General features: G+C 35.4%; 1 protein-coding gene across 2 annotated transcripts in view; it reads right to left on the bottom strand.

Moving 5' to 3' along the window:
• The window catches only part of PDE7A (phosphodiesterase 7A), a 75622-nt gene that overhangs the window by 6249 nt on the left and 48447 nt on the right, over positions 1 to 20926 (bottom strand). For both annotated transcript variants that reach the window (XM_056482763.1, XM_056482764.1), the window contains 5 exons: positions 9646 to 9797; positions 7962 to 8025; positions 5596 to 5691; positions 2477 to 2577; positions 247 to 378 (listed from right to left, as the gene is read on the bottom strand). In XM_056482763.1, the coding sequence (XP_056338738.1) occupies positions 247 to 378; positions 2477 to 2577; positions 5596 to 5691; positions 7962 to 8025; positions 9646 to 9797 (545 nt within the window). The remainder of the gene's footprint in view (positions 1 to 246; positions 379 to 2476; positions 2578 to 5595; positions 5692 to 7961; positions 8026 to 9645; positions 9798 to 20926) is intronic.

Below are 20926 nucleotides of genomic sequence, written 5' to 3'. Positions count from 1 at the left end.
GAGCTATATACAATTCAGCTGTGTTTTGGGGTTGGTATTTTATTTTCTTCTTTTCTTTTTTGTTTTTCCCAGAGGTTAAAACCCACAAACACTGAATACATACTTAATTTGCACAATTTTTTATCCCAGTGACATGGAAACATCTGCCATCAATCCTACCACTAGCTAAACACATCACAAATTATATTTCTTTTCTATACTCCTCTCCAAACCTGGTTTTAACAAAACAACTGATTGTATCCTTACCTTATATAAAGTTGCTAAATAATGATTTGTTTTAATTAGGAAAGGTTGGTTAACACCTGGGTGATCCAAATCATGTGTGGCAGCTGCTATTAAACTGAGCAGGACATCCCATGGAGTTAAAGATTCGGAAAGCTGCAAGGCAAACCCAACAAAAGACAATAATGCAATATGGCCTGAAAAGTGCATTAATGCTTTTTTGGTTTTCAGTAATTAACAGCCAATAGTAATTTAGAGAAAATCTTGAAGATGTAAAACTAACATTCCAATGACTTTTCACAGTATTTTCCCCCCTCAAAAGCTACAAAATGTCAACAATGGTTTAAGCATTATTCTTGCTGAATATTCTTGCTCAGAAAATGCCAGCACAAAAAATCGTTTATGTGTAGTAATGAAGCACTTTTCCTAACAAGACCCCCATAAAAGCAGCAATTTCTTAAAATTAGCTCTCCCTCTCATTTACCAAATCCATTTGTATGTGTGTCTTCTTTAAATTCATAGCATATTTTAAAAAGCATGAAAACCTTTCCTCCTAAGAGGAAGAAACTAATGCTCTGAAAAATTTGAACTATTTTGGATGTTTTTCTACTCTTATGCAAAATTGTATTTCAAGGTCTACCAGGAACAGAACCAAAGGAGGAAAATTTGCCACAAATAAATATTTTCAATGTGCACGTCAGTTAACTCACCATGCATCTACATGGACTTTCACTGTTCATAGCCATTCTTGCTTGTGGTTGAGAGGTTTGAAAGTTTTAACTCAGTAATACAGTCTACTTTGCACTAAAACAGAGAGGTGAGTTCACCCATATAAAGGTGAACTGCAGCAAATACCCTGCAAGGACAGAAGTTTATGTTCCCTATTGCATTTGCCATCTATCACACCTCACATGTTTAAATTGTACTTTAGTGCAACAGAGCTGTAGTTCAGTACATTGAATTATAGCTGTATGTGTTACTAAAAATACAAAGTCTATACTTGTATCTGAAGCTTTACAGAACTTCCATCACGAGTATTAAATTAAAAATGCTCAGAGCTTGCAAACTGAATGCCATAAAAAAAGCTCATCATGTATCAGCTCTGATCAGGCTCACTGCACCAATTGGTCTGAGAGCAGCAGTGAGAAACTGAGTGGGAGGAGTGGGCAAAGAGCCTCTGAAAAAGGCTTTATGGAGCCAAAACTTACTGCATCAAGGAAGATAACTTCTCATCTAGCTACAGAGCATTACAGCTTTCAATTTAATACAGAAGGACACGACTTTGCCCTGAAATTGTCCAAGACATCACTTACAGCAGCCTGACAGCAGTCCCAGTAGTGAGGAACAAACACTCAACTAGTTTAGCTCCTTAAGGTGTGTTATTCTATCATTTGTTAAAAAGAAAGCCAAAGAGAACTCCTGATGTATTGCTATGAACTGCCTCTTGTAGAAGCAAACTGTCCAATAACAGCAAAGATGAGCAAAGCAAGGGTAATGGTAATTCATGGAAGAAAGAAACCACCCCAGATGACAAGTACACAGTTTTATTGTTGCCAGCTCCGACTCAGGCTGCAATTCCGTATAAATGTCTTGGGGCACAGCACTATGTTAAACAGCTATAACTTTAATTCCCTGCTCTAGTTCAATGGGAAGTCACACAAGAGACAATGTCAGCTCAGAAGGAGGATAAAAAGAAAACATACTGTGAATCCACAGCTTCAGCAACAGGGTGGACAAGAGAGAGTTCAAAAATGTTTCTTGTTGGGTTCTTAGGTTTCTTTACTTTTGATAAAACCTGCATGTGCATATACACATATATGTATGCATGTAGGTTCATATATAGATCTATGACCTCACTGCTCTCTACAACTGCCAGAAAGGAGTTGGGGTTTGGCTTCTTCTCCCAGGTAACCAGTGACAGCATAGAGGACACCGTATAAAGATGCACCAGGGGAGGTTAAGGTTGGACATTAGGAACAATTTCTTCACTGAAAGCAGGTGATTAGACACTGGTATGGGCTGTCCAGGGTGGTGGTGGAGTCACTGTCCCTGGAGATGTTTAAGTGGATGTGGCACTCAGTGCCATGGTCTAGTAGACAAGATGGTGCTTGGTCACAGGTTGGACTTTATCTCAGAGGTCTTTTCCAACCTAAATGATTCTGTGATATGTGCACATAATCCATTCATATGCATACAAACACAAACACACATTTCTGTGTGTATGAGTGATGTAAAAGTGAGAATGCTGCCTTACCTTGGGCTCTTTTAAGTAACAGTGCATGGCCTGAGTCACATCAGCAGCATGAACTGCATTATGATAAGGATTTTGACTGTGATAATCTTCTTGGACCATAACTGCAGGGAAATAACAAATATCCAAATTTAAATAAAATTTCAATTTTTTCAGGGGCCATTTTAAATGCCCCATTAGGCACAGAAATATGCAATATCACAAGTTACATACTCATAAAAGCATCAAAGTCAATAAATCGTCAGCTGAACCACAATGCAGCTGTAAGATTTTTATGTGAAGAAAGTGTTTGCTAAAGGAAATCAACTACATATAAAGTCACCTCAGAGCAAAAATTAAACAACTTGAAATCAATATATAATCTGAGATACTCTGACTTTGAGAACTTTCCCAGGGAATGCTGTCTTTGACAATCTGTCTGAATGGTGAGGCAACACTAAATACAAAATGAAAATTATGCTATTCACCAAACCATTAGGATGACTTCATATCATGACCTGAAAACAGATAGGATTTTAGAGGAATTAAGCACTGCTTTCCTGTCATATGAAGTGGTTTGTTTTCCAATTTAGGAAAGTGGCCATGGAAAGTCAACTCTATATATTTTTAGGCGTTTTCTCATACTCGTACTCAGGCAAATATAAGTCCATATGCAATTTAGGAAGGAATCTCATTTAGATGATGGTCTGAATAACTACACCTAGATTCAATATTCCCTATTTAACAACTTCTTTGCTTTCCTCCTCTTTTCTCTGTCTTTCTGGCTGTCTTTGAACATTATAGGCAGAATTCTCTAAAGGGCATCAACATTAGCTCAAGTACAGGGAATGAAAAAACAGTAATGTTAAAAAGGATGAAGGGGAAGATCTAAAGCCCAGCAATCAAACTATAGAATATAGTTTTGCCTGTCACAACACATTAGTTCTTCCAAGCAAACCTCAAAAGAACATTTTCCTGTCTGACTACAGTCTGTCAGTCCCACCAAACAAACATGCCCACAAGCTTCTTTTCTACTCAATTTTCGAGCCCAAAGGATGCTGTAATGTTACAGCATCACTGACATGGTATTTGTGAAGAGCTGAAGATAATGAAAAGTCAAAATACTGTTACGACCATGTAATCTCAATAGTACTCAATGGTTAGGTGACAACTCATATGAAAAATAATGAAAATCAATATAAATGTCTTTGGGCTTTATTAACCTGCAGTAGAACTCTCTCACACCTATTCCTCACATCAAGTAAATGAATGCATATATCTCTGGCTTTCTTTTTATCTTTTTTATGGCTTCATAGGCTGATCCAGCTACCTGAACTTTACAATTTTCCTAACTTACTTATTTTATTAAAGCAGACCTAGGTCAACATTTTGATGACAGTTTGCCAGAGGCAGAATAGCACAACATCCCTATTTTCAGGAATATTATACTTTGCATTTTCTCTCCCCTGGTTCAGGTCTGGAATAAGAATCTCTAAAGACATAGTAAAAAGATAAAGATCTCCAAGTAGACTATGGAAATCACTGAAAGACCGTGTGTGTATATGTATATATACACACATACATTAAAAAAAAGTTAAGATCCTACAGGGGACTAAAATCAAGATTTATCTATAAAAGATTCCAGTAGATTCTCATATAATGTGAATTTTGTGTGGCACTGGCCCATTTGAGCTTTCCTAGTCTTCTCGATTTGATCTTCAGATTGCTATGGGCAAGAGTATAAGAGGTAGCAAAAGAAAAGAAAAGAACAAAGTGTGTTCATGCTAAGAAGTTGTATTTGGAAGAAAGGTTCTTAGATTTTACAATGGACTAAGACTTTTTACTGATACTGAGTAGAAGGCATTACACAAAGGGGAAGGTGTTGAATTTCAAATTTAAAATAAACTCTGCCTTCTTCAAAGTCTAATCTCATTTTAATGGATTATGACTTCGAACAGTCATATGTAGTTAAAACTCTCATCTTCTGATAACCAGTAACTAGACCAGTCATTTCTAACTCATCTTTCAAGTATTATAATTTGCATAATGTCAACTAACCAGATAAGAAAGACAAACCACATTCAGAATTCAAGAAGCCTAAAACCAAGTTTCTATAATAATTTCCCTCCATTCCAACATGTCAGTCATTAAGGTCAGCTGATTAACATTCCTGAAACTGGAGAAAATTTAGTCCACTTGAAAGTAACATGAAATTTAAGACAGAACCGATTTTTTTTAAACTGAAAGAGAACTAAATTATGAAAGCAAAAACATTCTCTTATTTGAAAGGGGAGAAAAGACTTCCAAATGTGATTGCTCCCCATTAAGCAACAATCTTTGTAACCACAGAATTGTTTTCCCTGAAATTGTGAAAAACTACTGAAAGGGACCAGAAACTTGTTTCTCCTGCTCAGTTAAAAAACATCATCCCACTTTACAAAGTTAAAGACACCATCACAGAAGAACCAAAGCAAGGAGGTGTCATACCAGCACCTGTCTATGTACTGGGATGCAGACAACTCTGTCAAGTGAATGTACCACTTGGTTTGAATATTCTACATTGTATTTACAATTCTTTCCAAAGAAGCATTCCAATGACACAGGCCCAAACAAACAATTAAAATTGTCCTGTACTCTGTCTAGGGGCAAACTATGTTCACAGTACAATGCTTACTTATAGTAGAATTTGAGCAAGCCAGAGATAACACCAAATTGGCAGCAGAAAGTATCTTTGAAATATTTCATACAGTTAGGGAACTATATAATTGGAAAAAGGAAAGATCAATCCAGAAATGGAAATGAGAATAAAGAAAGGAGCTGTCTAGCCTTTCCCAATACAAATGTCACACGTCACATATATTCCTGACTGTTTAATAGATACTAGATAGATTTAATAAATAGAATACAGCATTAGCTATGAAACTATTAAACTTTTTAATACTTGTTTGAATTTAACATGGAAAATTCTATCCTCATAAAAACTTTGAGAGATAAGTCTCAATTAACATAATTTAAATCACTGCACAATGTAGACTGCATCAGTACCCTTTAAACCTTATTGCTAAACTGCAACCAGGACTTCAGTTAAGGTATAAAAATGCAGAAAAACAGCAATATTCATGAAAATAAAAAGCTGTATTTACCCAAAAATCTACGAAGTTTCATCGTATCTAACTGGAAGTGTTCAATTAGTCCATGTAGATTAAACAGATGAAAGGTTAAGCTGACTAGACTGTTTCCTAAAAATAAGATGAAAATACTAATTCATTGGAAGCCATGAAATCAGTTACTCTTCCATAAGAAATGTATTATTTCAAAGAAATTGGTCACAAAAAATTATACAAGCAAATTTCTCTACACCAAGTCATGATATTTTACACCAATTCATAAATATTTAAATATTACTGCATGACAAGTTTCCATTAGCTGTCTCTAGTAACCAGTGGTTTTGCTTAATTCAAATGCATTTACCAGCTGTCCAACGGTAACTAATGGGAAGAAAATGTTACTGAATATTAAAAAACCAACATGTTTCAACATGCAAATCCATTATAATGATATTCAATTTTATAAATATATTTATACAACATATCACAAACACATATACAAAAATAATCAGGCAAAGATAAAAGCTAGACAACACTATTGATTAGAGCACATTACAAATACACTATCTCTTATTTTCATCATATATTTTGTTGGACTTCTACTTATTTCACCCAGAACTCTACAAAAAAGTATACTTTACCAAGCTTATAATATATGTCATCTACTCATAGCTTTATTATAATCTTTTGCAGTGGTAAAATAAGTAAAAACTGTAAGAGAGACAGTCCACAATGTTCATTTGAAATAGCTGGTCCATTATTTGCTCTGCAAACAATGTCATGGCTGACAATCTTCATTTAGCATTACAGAACCTATCACAGACAAACTAACAAAAAAGACAAAAACTTCTTCTATATCAAGCTTATTATTAGGCTAGAATTAATGTATTCTCATATACATGCCACATCCTCACAATGAAATAAATATGCAATTATTGGAACAACATTTACTGGGGAAATTCTTCTGTAGAGGTTCATCCAGGGCAGCTCATCCAGCAGCGTTTTATATACAGCATTCTGCCCTTAGAAACTTTCAAGAACAAGGCTGCCTGATTAAATTGTCCTCCTAAAATGATTTAATTAGGATGCAAAATGGATGGTGGTATTGCAAGGCTTCCACAGTAGAAGCTATTCTGGTAGTACTTTAAATGTATTTGAAAACAGCACATATAAAAGGTAGAGAGGGCTCTTGTGAGAAGGATGACTTCAGATTTCTCCCATTTGAAAAACTGATCCAAAAGCAGCTATGCTTACATGTTAACTAGTACACATAGCTTTTTCTCATTCGGTTATGTAAAGTTTAACATTCCCTATATAAACATTCTATTTTTACAAGACCTTGCTATTTTTATTTTTTTCTATCCATTTTCTGTATTAAATATAACTGTGAGCTTACTACTTTTACACTTGGTTAAGCCAAGCACCCCTTCAATGAAACAGAAGGGAAAAAGATATTTTCGTGCCATATTTTCATTTTTGAACTTAATTTCTTGTCCTGGCAACTTTAATTGCAACTTTGCTACCTACTCCATATTGACTGCTGCAAAATCTGCAAGAGCTGCCCTCCATTCTCTTTCCACACTGGCACAAATGTCTCTGTGATGCTGGACTTGCTCATCTCCTGCTTCCATTCTGTTCAAAACCCAGTTGCCATTGCTGAAATTAGAATGCAAAACTTCACCCTACCCACTGCAGCAGCGCTCCCTCCTTCTCCCCAGTACATTTACAGATCTCTTTTCTGCCTATAAGTGAACAATACTTAGGGGACTTTTTTAACCAGCTACTCCTGTAGTTCCTACTGCTATTTGTAATGGGCACATACGAGTCCCAAAATGCCCTCTTCCTTTTTCTATGTTGTGCAAGCTATGTGTACAGCAGCTTCCCTCTGCTCAGCTCCCAATTCTCCAGGTATTCTATGCCATAACTATAATGGATTAACACCCACATGCCTCTTACAGCACTATAATGTAATACAACTATTCTAGCTAACACTACATTTATCAGAAAAATACTTGTTCAATATAAATGGCCTTTTGGACAGAACCATAAAAATTACCAGCACCCCATAATTGAAAAAAAAAAAAAAAAAAAAAAAAAAGTCCAAGATCATAAAATTATTCGTTAATTTGTATCAAATTACCACTATAAATTACTAAGAGAGAACAACCTATAAAGTACATCAAGGGCCTCTTCTAAAAATCAATGATTAGTGTAAGTACTGACAGTATAATTATTTCAATGGAGTGACCAGGCAAACTAGGACTCAGATTGAAGACTGTTAAATCAAAAAATACTACCTGAATTTGTGGTTTTTAGTGAACAATCACATACAACACTGCAACATAAGTGCAACAATTATGCTAGAAGATAAAACACAAAAGAAATACCAAAAGTAAACTCACCATTTGTCAGTCTATCAAAAAGAAAAATATCAAAATTCCAATTTCCAACCTTCTCCAGCATACACTGAAAAGAAACACAGAAGCTGTCATTTTTAAATCAGTATATGCCTATGTTCCTGTAGCTCAGACTACATGACTATTTAAGATTTCAGAGACAGATCAAGTCTTTAGAATTTCTACATAAAAAAAAAAAATAGTAGTAAAAGAATAATTAAATTTGTCTGATAACTGAAAAACATCACACATTGACAAATAAAAAGACTGGAGGGAAAAAACCAAACAAGGTGTCTTGACAGAACTGGCTGGAGATCCTCCTTTCAACCTTTAGTCAATCTCTCAAAAGACAATTCAAAACATCTGAGGTTCAAATCAGAAATAGTAGGGCAGAATAACTGTGCATTCAGACTAGCAAATTAATCTGTGTAGTCTTTTACCTTTCTTTTTTCCCCTGCTTATAGAACAGTATCTAGATGATTCACAAGATATTTGAGCCATCATATGAGCATTTTCATTTAAGAACCTGGCTTTTGACTTTTCACCCCACTGAACTACCACATCTTTATCACAGCTGCTCCACATGAACTGTTCTCCCCACAACAGGGATGAGCAAGAACAGCAAACAGTGCAAGAGGCCTCACCAGAGTTGAGCAGTCCAAATCTTTGCCTCCCATACCTGTATCAGAAATACCCATCCAGCATATTTTACAGATTGCTGCATTCTCCTACTCTCATTAGATTGGTAGAGCTCTTTTATGATCCAATTCTAGGTCCTAGTTTCTCTACCAGCTGCTAAAACTGCTATCAGAAGAAAAAAAAGCATTAACAATATCTTCTTATGATTAAATTACATGTACATTTTTAAGATCCATTCTCCAGGTTATCAGATTTCTTCCTACACCACAGCTTGATCATATTCAGCATGGATACATCCATTGTATTATAAGTTCTTTTTGTGAGTCAGATGACAAAAAAAGCACTACATGCAGTGACACAGCCTTTGGGATCTTGAATAACCTGAACAATCTTTGCCCGCTCAGTCCCCTTCAGCACTGTTGCAAACACAGCAGCCTTTCATCCAGGCAGCTGCTCCCTTAGCACCAACTCTCTTCTGCCTTAGTGCTGCACAAGTGTACTACAGCTATCACATTTTTTTTCTACCAAAGAAAAGGTCAGTTTGACATAAGCATGTCCTGAGAAATGCATTTAATGCACTTTATTGAATTTAGGCAGTCACTCTTCCAGTTGTCCACACTTGAGGTTAGCCTAAAAATCAAAGGAAACAGTTGTCTAAATTACTCCATTACATTTCTTAAATACAGATACATTTTCCTCTCTTCATATTTTTCTTCAATTATTCAAGGGCACCCTTAACTTACCAGTTATTTAAAAAACAAACAAAAACAATGAAACAAAATAACAATAATAACAAAAAAAAACCACTAGCCACATAAAAATCATCCAACTTCTGGGCAGTAGATAAGTTTGCTACCAACCATGAAATTTTGTCTGGATATAAAATATATATGTATAGATATACATATATGTAAACACACAAAAATACATACATGCATACATAAAAAATATGCTTAAAACTGGTATTTGGTTGCATTTTTAGTATGTGATATATATACTATGAAGCATTTAGAAAAACATATTGTAAAAAAATAAAACTCAAGCAACCAACCTTTGCTTGTCCATTATAATCATCATCTAAAATGTTTGAAGAATTTGGAACAGTGATACCACGGAAAAAACGGGAAGATCTCAGGTATCGCTGGAAACTAAGCAACCTTCTCACATTTCTTGCAGACACAGAGACCTCGATCTCAGAATTTGCTACAAAAAACAAGAAAATAAACACTCTCTCTAAAAAAACTTTATCAAAAAGACAAATACTCAGGGAAGAAGTTTGGTACAAAGATAACACAATTTTTTTTGAATATCAAACGTTTCAGCACAAATACAGATATTTTTATTAATACTAAATACAGAGCCGTGGATTAGAAAAAAATATGTTGTCTGTAAGTATCCTGTGAAGAAAAACAAACACTTAATCATAGCTGCAACTTATCTTTTTAAGGAACTTTTACTGAAAGAACAGAAATATTACAGATATTGTTTAAAAACACAGAGAGTACTGCAAACAAATTGTTTTTGGAAAATTGCTGTCATGTATACACATCCAATCCATGCCCCTGACAAATCACCTAAGACGATATGTACACCAGTAAGAGAGTATCAGAGTGTTGGTACAGGAGATACAAGAAGGCTTTGAGCACACACAAATTACTTTTACAAAATTTAGAGCTCAGAAAACCTCTTAACTCTACTATGCTGAAGTTTTAAACACACTCAAGTAATTTTGGTGCTTTTGCTAATAACTACATTCTTCTGCCAAACAATTATGGCATTTACATTCACAGCATATCTAATTCTGTTTCCCAGTATGGTGGAAACACAACAAAATTATTTCAGCCTCTTTTCAAAGATTAATCCAAATATTTTGCTTTACTTTTATTAGGTTAACTGATTTATACAAATTACTGATACTAGTTTATGTCCAATTCCATTTGGCACGCCTGAAGTGTTTTAGAAATCCCAGGATCAAACTACACAGAGCTACAGTTCCTTTGCAGCAAGCCAAATATTCTCATTTTGAAACACATTAGGCCAAACTTAGCCTTTACTTTCTTTTCAACAGTGCTCCCCAACAGCAGTTTTATACACCAACAGGAAGCCAATAATTGTATCTTGATAGTCATTCAACCTGCCTGAAATGACTTGCATTAAATAATAAAATTTTAAAAAGAGGTATTAAGTAAAGAAGTCAATGCCAACATGCTCTTTTTCAAAAATACAGATAATCAAAAACAACATTATCACAACTCTGTAGCATGTATCTCTTCTCCTTCCAAAAACAAGGCATATTAGAAGTTGGTGAAGTAAGAAGTTACAACCTTTGTTCTTAAAGTCAGTCTAAAATGTTGTACATGGGAAGATGTGGCCTTTGACAATCTGAACTAAAAGCCTGTGATTTCTAGTGACAGAAGCTTAATCCTACATAAGATATATCTTTATCCATTTAAATTCTTCTCCCTGCAGAAGCTCAAATTTACTTTCTGTTCTGTACTAGCTCGTTAATATATTAATATTAAATTAATATATTAATTCCCAAACCACACTAATTAAGCACCTCTAAATAAAAAAGAGCTGATAGTGGCATGATCATAAAGTGTCTAATCAAATGCAGCACCATTCCCTACCAATTGTCTCTGTGAACAGAGATTAAACTGATACAACTGAATGTTCTTTCAGACATGCCTGGAACAATTCATCAAGAAACTGAAGTTCAGGGCTAACACAGACATGTCCACATAAAGTATCCTTCTTCAAGCTATCACTCTCAAGGCCAAGGGCTCTTCCTCTGAAGATACTGGTACTGTAATATATCCCAGTTTATATATTAAGTAAACAGATGCACTACATACAATAAAGGTTGCTTACAAAGCAACATTCATGTGTATAGCAGGAAAATAAATAGATTCCATCATGCCACATTACTTTACCAATACTTCTAAGCGCATTTGTGACCATGAGGTTACAGTCTGAGAACTGCCAGCCTGCAGAACAGAGAAGCAGGGAGCAATGCAGCTGCTGCTGCTGCTAATGCAATGTATGCTATGGCTAAGAAGTTTTTCCCCCTCAATCTTGACCCAATTCCTTAAGAGCCGAATTTCAAAACCAAAATTATTGGGTTGAAAATAAGATAATATAAAATGGTTATATTTAGGTCATAAAATTATCTAAAATATCCACAGAGTCACACACAAAAGCCAGAAACTTCAATAAATCTCAGTAAAACAAAATATTTAAGGTAGGAGAATGAGCACTTTTCTGGAAGCACAGATAATTTTCTTGTTCTCAAGTACTCTTTTACAGATCTACAGTTAACAGACACTTGTTTTTGTTGTCATGCTACAAATTAAGTTTCACTGTCACAGGTACTACCCATTAATCTTGGACAGTACAGTATGATGTAGGTACTACAAGTAAAACAGCAAGTTCTGGCACCAAAGTACACAACAGAACACAGAAATACAATAATTTGGCAGTATAGGCCTGTGTTCCACCTATACTTGTATTTGTAACTCATTTAGGAGCATATTATTAAAGCATATCGTGCTTTAAGATTTTTTGTGATGATGATAGAGGTACAGAGGCAAATGAGATACTTGTTTTTCTGTGAAGCCAAACCATCATTCTCTTCACAATATGCTACTGACACTTATTCATCTTACAAAAATGTTTAAACTCTCTAAATTATCACCAATTCACATAGTTTATAAACCACAACTATGACACTTTAATCCTACTTTTTCTACCTCTTGAAAAAAAGCAAAGCCTACATTAGTCCAGCTGTCCTAGCAGCAATGCTGCTTATTCCAGAGTCACAGAACAGGTGAGGTAGGAAAGTACCAAATGAGGTTCATCTGGTCAAACTCCTCTGCTCAAGCAGAGTCAGCTAGACCACAGTGCCAAGAACCCTCTCCCAGAAGCTTTTGCCCATCTCCAGGAATGCAGACTCCATAAACTCTCTGGGCACCCTGTGCCACTTGGTCACCTACTCTCACAATGAAAAAGTGTTTTCTGATGTTCAGAAGAAACCTCCCATGTTTCAGTTTGTGCCTATTGCCTCTGGTCCTCACTGAAGAGCCTGGCTCTGTCCCCTTTGCACTTTCCCTTCAGGTATTTGCATACACTGAGAAGTTTCCCCTTGAGCCTTCTGTAGGCTGAACAGTCCCAGCTTTTTCAGCCTTTTGCCTTTCTCACCAGCCCTTTAATCTTCCTCCTCCTTTGCTGGACTCTCTCTGGTATGTCCATGTCTCTCTTACTGGGGAGCCCAGGCCAGGACTCCAGGTGAGGCCTCTCCAGTGCTGCACATATGAGAGGGATCAACCCCCTCAATCTGCTAGCAACATTCCTCCTAATGCAGCCCAGGGTACCACTTGTTTTCTCTGCAGAAAGGAGACATGTCTGGCTCGTGTTTACACCTGGTGCCCACCAGGAGGCCCTGCTCCTTTTCTTTGTCGCTTTGCAGATGGTTGCCCCCTGCTTATGCTGGGGTCTGGGGCTGCTCCTAGGTAATAACACCTTGACTAAATGTCTTTATCTTTTAGATCTGAAATGATCAGAGTAACTTCCAAATGAGAAAAGAGATCTTGAGCCTTGCCATCCCTCTGCAGCTCCAGAGCACCTGATTTAGGAGACTACAACCCAAAATATAAATTTCTCTCTTTAACAGTTAAACATTTACCCCAGGACAATTCAGAATAAGTGAGTAAGATGCAGAGATTTGACAGATTATTAATTTAAAGGTGAGGCTGAAACAGAAAATAGATGGCTTTCAAGGAAGAGGGTGAGGGGAAGATGTGCTCTTCAGCTGCAGGAATACTGATAGCTACTGTGCCAGCCTTTTCCTCATAGATAAATTATTAAGGATACAAAAAACAAGTGCTTTGCGGTTTTGGCAGACCAGCTAAGACCAGTTAATGGAAAAGACTGGTAAAATGAATTACACAGTTGAGCAGTGAAAACTTTGCATTTCCCTCCTAGCACATTCATTCCCTTTAGATGCATGATTAATATGAGAATGACAACCTCCCCTCTTCTATCACGAGTCATGAAAAGAGATGCTAATTTCAGAGACCCTACCAAACCAAGCTTCAGTAATGTATAGATCATGGAAAGAAGACAGTGAAGAATGAAGAGTGCACTGCATTTGCTCATGAATAAGCACAGTGTAAAACATCTCTCCTCCCAGCCCAAACATCTTTCCTTTCATTTGGAATCTTCAGTGTGCTAAATGCCATTCTAATATCCAAAATTGACCATTTACTCTTAAGGACAATTTAAGGATGTATTAGAACAATAAAATAAATATTACATTTACAGACAGCCGTGTGAACTGAAAGAGAATGCAAGCAAAGTTGGGATGATGGACATGTTGAGGACACTACAGCATTGGAAAGTGCTTTTGATGCAAGGAACCAGGAGGCAAAGTGTAGGCCTTAGTGCCTACTCAACAGCAGCTGTCCTCTGACATTCTTCTTGCCATTCCTTTGTAAGTTCAAGGTATCATCCAAAGTATCAATTCAAGATTTTGGGGCTTTTTGTTTGTTTGATTAAAATTGTTATATTCTTTGATTCTAAGCATCTTAAGTGAGATGGTGTAATAAAAAAATTCGTTTCTCTAAAATAAATTTAAAAAATAATTCTGGTTATTAATATCAGTTATTTTGATAATGTGATGCATATATAGCAATAAAATAACACAAGTCGCCTTCATGCAACAGATTTTATCTGTATTCTGACACGCTAATTTTAATCTCTTCCCACTCCCAATCTTTTAACTTCATGAAAATCTAAAAAAAAGTTTCAGCACATTTCACAGGAATATTAAATATTTATTTTTCTCATGCCAATATAAAAATCCAAAGTAAAGACAGTTGATAATCACTTAAAAGATCATAATATATTGATGGATTTACCCTCAAAATTTTTGTATCTTTTGTATAATAAGGACAAATGGAAGAATGACCATTATGATTTGGTTTAATTATTAACAGAATCTTAAATCCTAGCAATATACTTGTAATTTTCTTATAATGCGAAGATAGACTTACACCCTCTGATGGGAATCTGGTCAAAATAAGGCTACCCAGTAATAAGAACTTTGCCTCCATTTTTTCATTGCTATATCCCAAAAGGCAAATAGAAAACTATCCATTATAAAAAGCAGAGTTTTGCTACACACCAATAGAAAGAGCATAATTGAGGTCTTGGGTATCACTGCCACTAAAAAAAAAAATTTTAAAAATATTTGTGAAAATAGATCCTTTCTATGTTTGAATGTAAAACCTGAACTTTGAGGTGTACAGGCCCACTAGAGAAGGCTTTTCCCCAGAAAATATGAAGGAATTATCTTCTTCTAATGGAAGTGGATCTCTCATTATTTTTCTGTATTAACCCAACTGCATATTTTTACATAGCAGATACCATCATTAAACCTCACATATCATCTGAAATTTTCCACTACCTGTAAATATTTGGTGGAAAGAAATATTCCATTTCACATGCCAATTAAAACCATCTTTCTAAGGATGCACCTTTCTAAAGATGCATCTTTCCAGGATACAAATAATTTGCAATTTATGAGTAATTTGAAAGTATTATCTAGCATTTCATACCACTAGAGGGACCCATAAGCATTCTAATTCCACATCTATTCCCATCAGATTGCTAAGAAATGCACTATATTAGATCCATGAACTTTTTTTTAATTAAGTCCTGCTATTTAACTCTCCTGTATGTTTACCACTCATGGTTTGAATTTAAAAATATTTTTATGACATTCAGTACTCAAGTATTATATAAAGCTAGAATTTCATTTGGAAGATATAATTTTAGTAAGGATTTTAAAGTTACATAAAAAGACTAACTTAGACTATTGGGGTCTAAATTACCTCATCATACTTCCTGTCTTCCTTAGAACCACTTAGAAGCCTCGTTTAACATCACTGTAAGGCACTACACTCCTTCTGCTTAAAAAAACATTAAGCCATGCTGTTTGGGTTTTAATGTACAATATATAACTATATACACATTCATAAATATTTTTTTATTTTCCAAATATTTTCCATTATTTTTCAAATAATAATAACTGCTGATAAATATGCTGTGGGTTAAGGATTAATGATATAAACATAGCTTTGCAAGTGTCTTCTCAATGAGTGGAATCAGAAAAAAAAAATTAAGTTTCAAGAAACTATATTATTACCACAACTCTGTTAAAAACTAGTGGTTTTCATCAGATGGAGGGGAAGTGCTAGGCATACCACCACCAAAGATAACTTTTCCTGAAGAATCTTACAGAGCAAAAGAATCTCACTGCCTTAGGAAAGCACAGAGCCACAGAACCATAGAATAATTTAGGTGGGAAAGGACAGAAGAGAGTTCTGAAAGTCCTTTAGTCCAATCCTCTGCTCAAAGCAGAGCTAATTTGAGAGAAGTTACTCAAAGTGAAGGGATTAGACTACTTCAGGATGAAATAAGTGCCAATTCTCCAATGGCACTGTAAGTCATTGTACAGCAGTAGAAGTATAAAAAAAACCCATAATGAAAAGGTATCTGCGGGACTTTACTAATTAATCTCTTTTGAATCTTGGCTCATCTTCATATTTCTGTAAACACCTCAGGAAAGATACAAAATTAAGTAAATTAAACAATGCCATTTCTGTGCTGGAATGAGTAACATTTTGCAATAATCTCAGGACTAAGAAACTATAAACAAGGCAGTCTTTCTATACCAATTTACTGAATCATAAGCCCAGCAATCCTGCAATTGTGTTTTCGGGGTTTTTTAACATGACTGCACTCTTTGGGCACAGAAAATCTGCAATCACAACAGCATACTGTGAACTAAGAAACCTCATTGAAGCTAAATATTTAGAGGCATATCATCAGAACACAAATATACAAAATACATAAAAAACTTAGCCTTTACAAAATGGGTTATGCCATGTTAATCAAGATACTGATCCTCCTGAAGAACATGACACATAATGGTTCAAAACTCTTTTCCCAAAAGGATAATGTATTCCAGATCGTCACCAAATCATTTTCTTGGTGTCTTCCCAGGAAAACCCACCTATCTTTGGTGTCCTAGAAAACTTCAGTTCTACAGTGAAGGAATGACAGAACCTTCAACCCATTTTTTTTGTCAATTTTTCATCACCAGAAACAAAAGAAAAATTTAAAAGTATCCTATTATGATTAACAGAAAGAGAATTTCCTTTACCAATCTATATGATGGCCAATACAGAAAGTCAAATTGGGAGCAGAGATGAAAACAAAAGAATTCTCACATATTTTCTACCATATTGTCCAGGGAAAAATAAAACAAAGCAAGAAACACAATAACAAAATGAAACAAAAAAACAAACTCCAAACCAAACAAAAAAACAACACCCTTTCCAAATAAGTTACTTGCAGAAAGAACACATTGGAGAGTTCCAAAAGAAATGGGAAACAATTAGAATATATCTCTGTATCTCTGTCTTCTCTTATGGTCAAATTTAAGCCAGCAATGAAATACAGAGTGGCCTGTAACTGGGCAAGACAGAGCATACATTTGTTTTACAGTAGCTTGGAAAGAAGAAACTGTAGGTAAAACCAACATAGAATAACAAAAGAAAAAACAAACCTGCTCTGCATTCTCAACTGGCACTTTTTATCCCCAAATCTTCCTTAACCAAGCTCACTCCTTTCATTTGGCCAATACAGCTGTATTTATAGCATTTTCTGTTTTCCCCTTGTGTGACTGCATTCTCCAAACTAAATCAGAGTCAAAACTTCTCTCACATTGTGGAACACAATTTATTTGAATAATCTGAACGGTGAATAATTAGAAGACAATTTCAGAATTGCACCTTCCTCAGAAAGGCAGCTTTTGAAGAAATCTCTCAAGTACAAGCTCAGTGGTGGTATTTTCAAAAGGAAACAAATACTTCAAGCTAACGATCACATAAATCTTCTTTATTACTTTATTCATTGTGAAACTCACCCTTCTTCACAGTAGACTGCTGAACAGACAGACAATTACTGTTAAACATAACCAAACAGGTAATTCCTCTATTTTCTTGAAACAAAAAAGGGCATTGAAATTCATCTGGACTCTGCTTAGTTTATCTCAATCTCTAGATGGTATCATCAAAAGCATCATTAGCTGCTGCTACACAAGGATTTTTCAAATTGTTTCAGGCAATCAATTTGGATTTGCAGTCTTGTCTCTTCCTTAAATTCTGGCCTCTCAGCCAAGGGCAGTCTAAATTCACTGTTCAAGGTAAACATTTTCCAATGGTTCATGAGCTAAGAACCAGAAAGTTAAAAACATCATTGAAACAGCACATGTTGGCATTTTTGCCAGATACCAGAATAGCTTCTAATATGTTCCACAAACTGTAATTTCCAAGTAAACAGTCTGAAGGTTGCATAATAAAGATAAACTCTGAAATTTCATCACATATTTGCACTCTCAAAAGAACTACATTTGTCCATCACCTATAAAAATATCTCTTCCTTTCTTTCCATTCCCCCCTAAAAAGGCTCTATAGACAGCTAAGGAGAAGAACCATCTAAGTCTCAATGAAGGCTTATACTGTATGCAAGCAACTATTTTCTTCAAAACTGAGCATTCCTGAATGTTACCAAACACATACTGATTAATTCAAAATCCCTTCTTTCTACGATATTTTAACTCACAGATGTGACAGATTCTATAAAACACAAAACAGAGCTCCATGTGTTGGCAACATCATCATCTTCCCATAGAAGCATGCTCTGATGAGATTAGGACAAGAGAATTCCAAAAACCTTTTGACAAGATCTTACTTATTCGGGGCCAGGCACAACAGGAAAAGCAAGAAGAAAAACATGTTTCTTCTCTGCAAAACCAAAGTATTAATTTTTCTATGTGGTTCCTCCAGACTATATCCAAAAACTCTTTCCTAAAAGAAAGCTTAAAAGCATTAATTTCAGCTGTATCTGCATACGACACTTCTCAGTATTTTTTTTCTATTATCTTAATTATTCATTTGACCTATGTTCATTTTTGCTTCACTTCCCCACTACAACATACTGTATGTATCACTGTGCACAGTCACTGTTTGGGCGTTTTTTCAGGAGAAACAGAGTGGTTAACACACATTATTTATGCCTTTGTTAGTGAATGCTAGAAACACCTCCAACAATCAAAATTTCATTAGTGTAGTGTTGTGTGTGTATATATACACATACATATACATTTAAAAAATAGACATTATTAATAACTTTTCAATAGCAAGAACATAAAGCCTAAAACTTTACTGCTGATTTACTATTTCTGAAAAAATATTTTTATCCTGTCACTAACTAATTCTTCTAACAAAGATTTTGTTTCACAGTTGCTTTTATCAACATATTCTGACAGCAGTGAAGAATGAATTACCACCTATGATGCCTCGAGTAATGTAAAAAAAAGTTTGAAGTATTCATGTAAACCATAGCCTGCTTGTAAACCAGAAGACAGAAAGAGTGATCATAACCACTGCAATCACTTTTTCAATAACAATAACTTCCCTGAAAATCAAACAGTACATGCCACATTCTCACAGTGAACTGCAAAACTCCTTTCTTATTTACTGCAAAACTCCCTTCTTATTTCTTACTGAGTGAAAAGTAGATCCAGTGTTCTACAGACAATTCAATAAAACATTACAGTGTATGCATTTTACTGTGTAGCAGTGAGTTCAGAGGAAGAAGGTTGTGTGGCTGCTCTCTCCTTTCCAGAAATGGTGAATTTAAGATGCTATCTTGACTTTATGCTCATAGTCCCATAAAGGCATAACCAACAGAACACAGTAACAGAAAACTTACTAATTGATAATATTAACCAACTGCCAACCAACAAGAAGAATATAATCCTGACTTTCCCCATTCACCAGGAAGCAGTCTTGTTAAAACAAAAATTTGTTTATTGAGCTATTCCTCTTGGTCGTTCCTGCAATTACCTATAAAAAGGTGACTTCTGGAATAACAGATAATGTAGAAGGAAAACTACCATCCAACAAAGTTAGCTTAATCATCAGTCAAATCCTGCATTTAATAATCCTCAGAAACGAATCTCATTCTAGTAACTAACAACAATATTTTTCCAACCATCTTCCTAAAATAAAGTTTTCTAAAAGTTACTCTTGAGAATACTTATAGACAGGTTAGAAACTTGAATATTCATGTATCAATTACAGAACTCTGAGATGAAGATATAGATGACAAGTTTATAATGCATAAGAAGATACAGAAGTGATCTTTAGAAATAAGTGCTGACAAACTTTACTTAGGCAGCACCGGTTGAAGTTGCAAGATCAAATAGTGTTACAAAGGAAAGCAATGAATGTAAAATTCAGTACTCTTCCAACCTATCAGTAAAAGACTGGGTTAAGAGCCTATCAATAAAATATTAGAAAAGAAACTGATCAGTAGCATATTATTACCTAAACCTCCTCAAAGACATTCAACTTCTTCTCACAACATCTTGATAGAAAAAGCAAACAATGCAGAACAACTAAAGCTAGCTAAGCAAAACACAAAACAGGACTGATAAGTCCTCTGCAAAACACATAAGCAATGATCATCGCAAAATATTTAGAACCACAGAATAAGCCAGTGGATAGTACAAGAAAGTTACAGTGAAACTATACAAACACAATGGAGGAAGCATGTCCATGCATTACTGATGTCCAGGATACAGCTGTGGTGGGGAGAAAAAAAAAAAAAAAAAGCAACATTCAGATGGTTTAGTTTGCTTCTGCTGCAGAAGAGACCCTTTCCAGTTCTGTATTAGCCCCAAGGAAAGAAGAGTTGACTGACTCCTCTCATATGTTATTGCTCATGTTATTGAATGGGTTTTTCAGTCATTTGCCTCTATGTGGCAGAACCAACTCCTTCTGAAGTAAAAGGGAGAGGGCAGGGAGAATATCCTAAAAAGTAGGTCAAGTCTGATTCCTGCAACTTCTTTCTACCGGCAGTCTTGTAGTGCATTACAAAATCTCTTTGGCTTAAAACAATTAAGGAAACACTGATCAGGACTAAATTAGCATTGCAGAGAGAAAATTTTATGGATAAAAAAGAATCCCACGTGTAGGTAAATTATTAGATAATCTACTGATATGGCGAGAGATGGTGTTGAATTGCTGACTGAAAGAAACTCGACAATGTGGCAGGAGCCTGAAGTCAAAGAGCAACAAGCTACAATCCTGAAGTGCAAAAAATCTGACTATAATATGACAGCTCTGAAAACTAACACAGCAGCTGACTTGGGAGAGAAGTTAAAGCCAAAGAATTTTTTGGGCCTCCTAGCAATATTTTTT

The sequence above is a fragment of the Oenanthe melanoleuca genome, chromosome 2, assembly GCF_029582105.1.
Source record: "Oenanthe melanoleuca isolate GR-GAL-2019-014 chromosome 2, OMel1.0, whole genome shotgun sequence".
Taxonomy (NCBI): domain Eukaryota; kingdom Metazoa; phylum Chordata; class Aves; order Passeriformes; family Muscicapidae; genus Oenanthe; species Oenanthe melanoleuca.
This window is presented reverse-complemented; position numbering and strand designations above follow the sequence as displayed.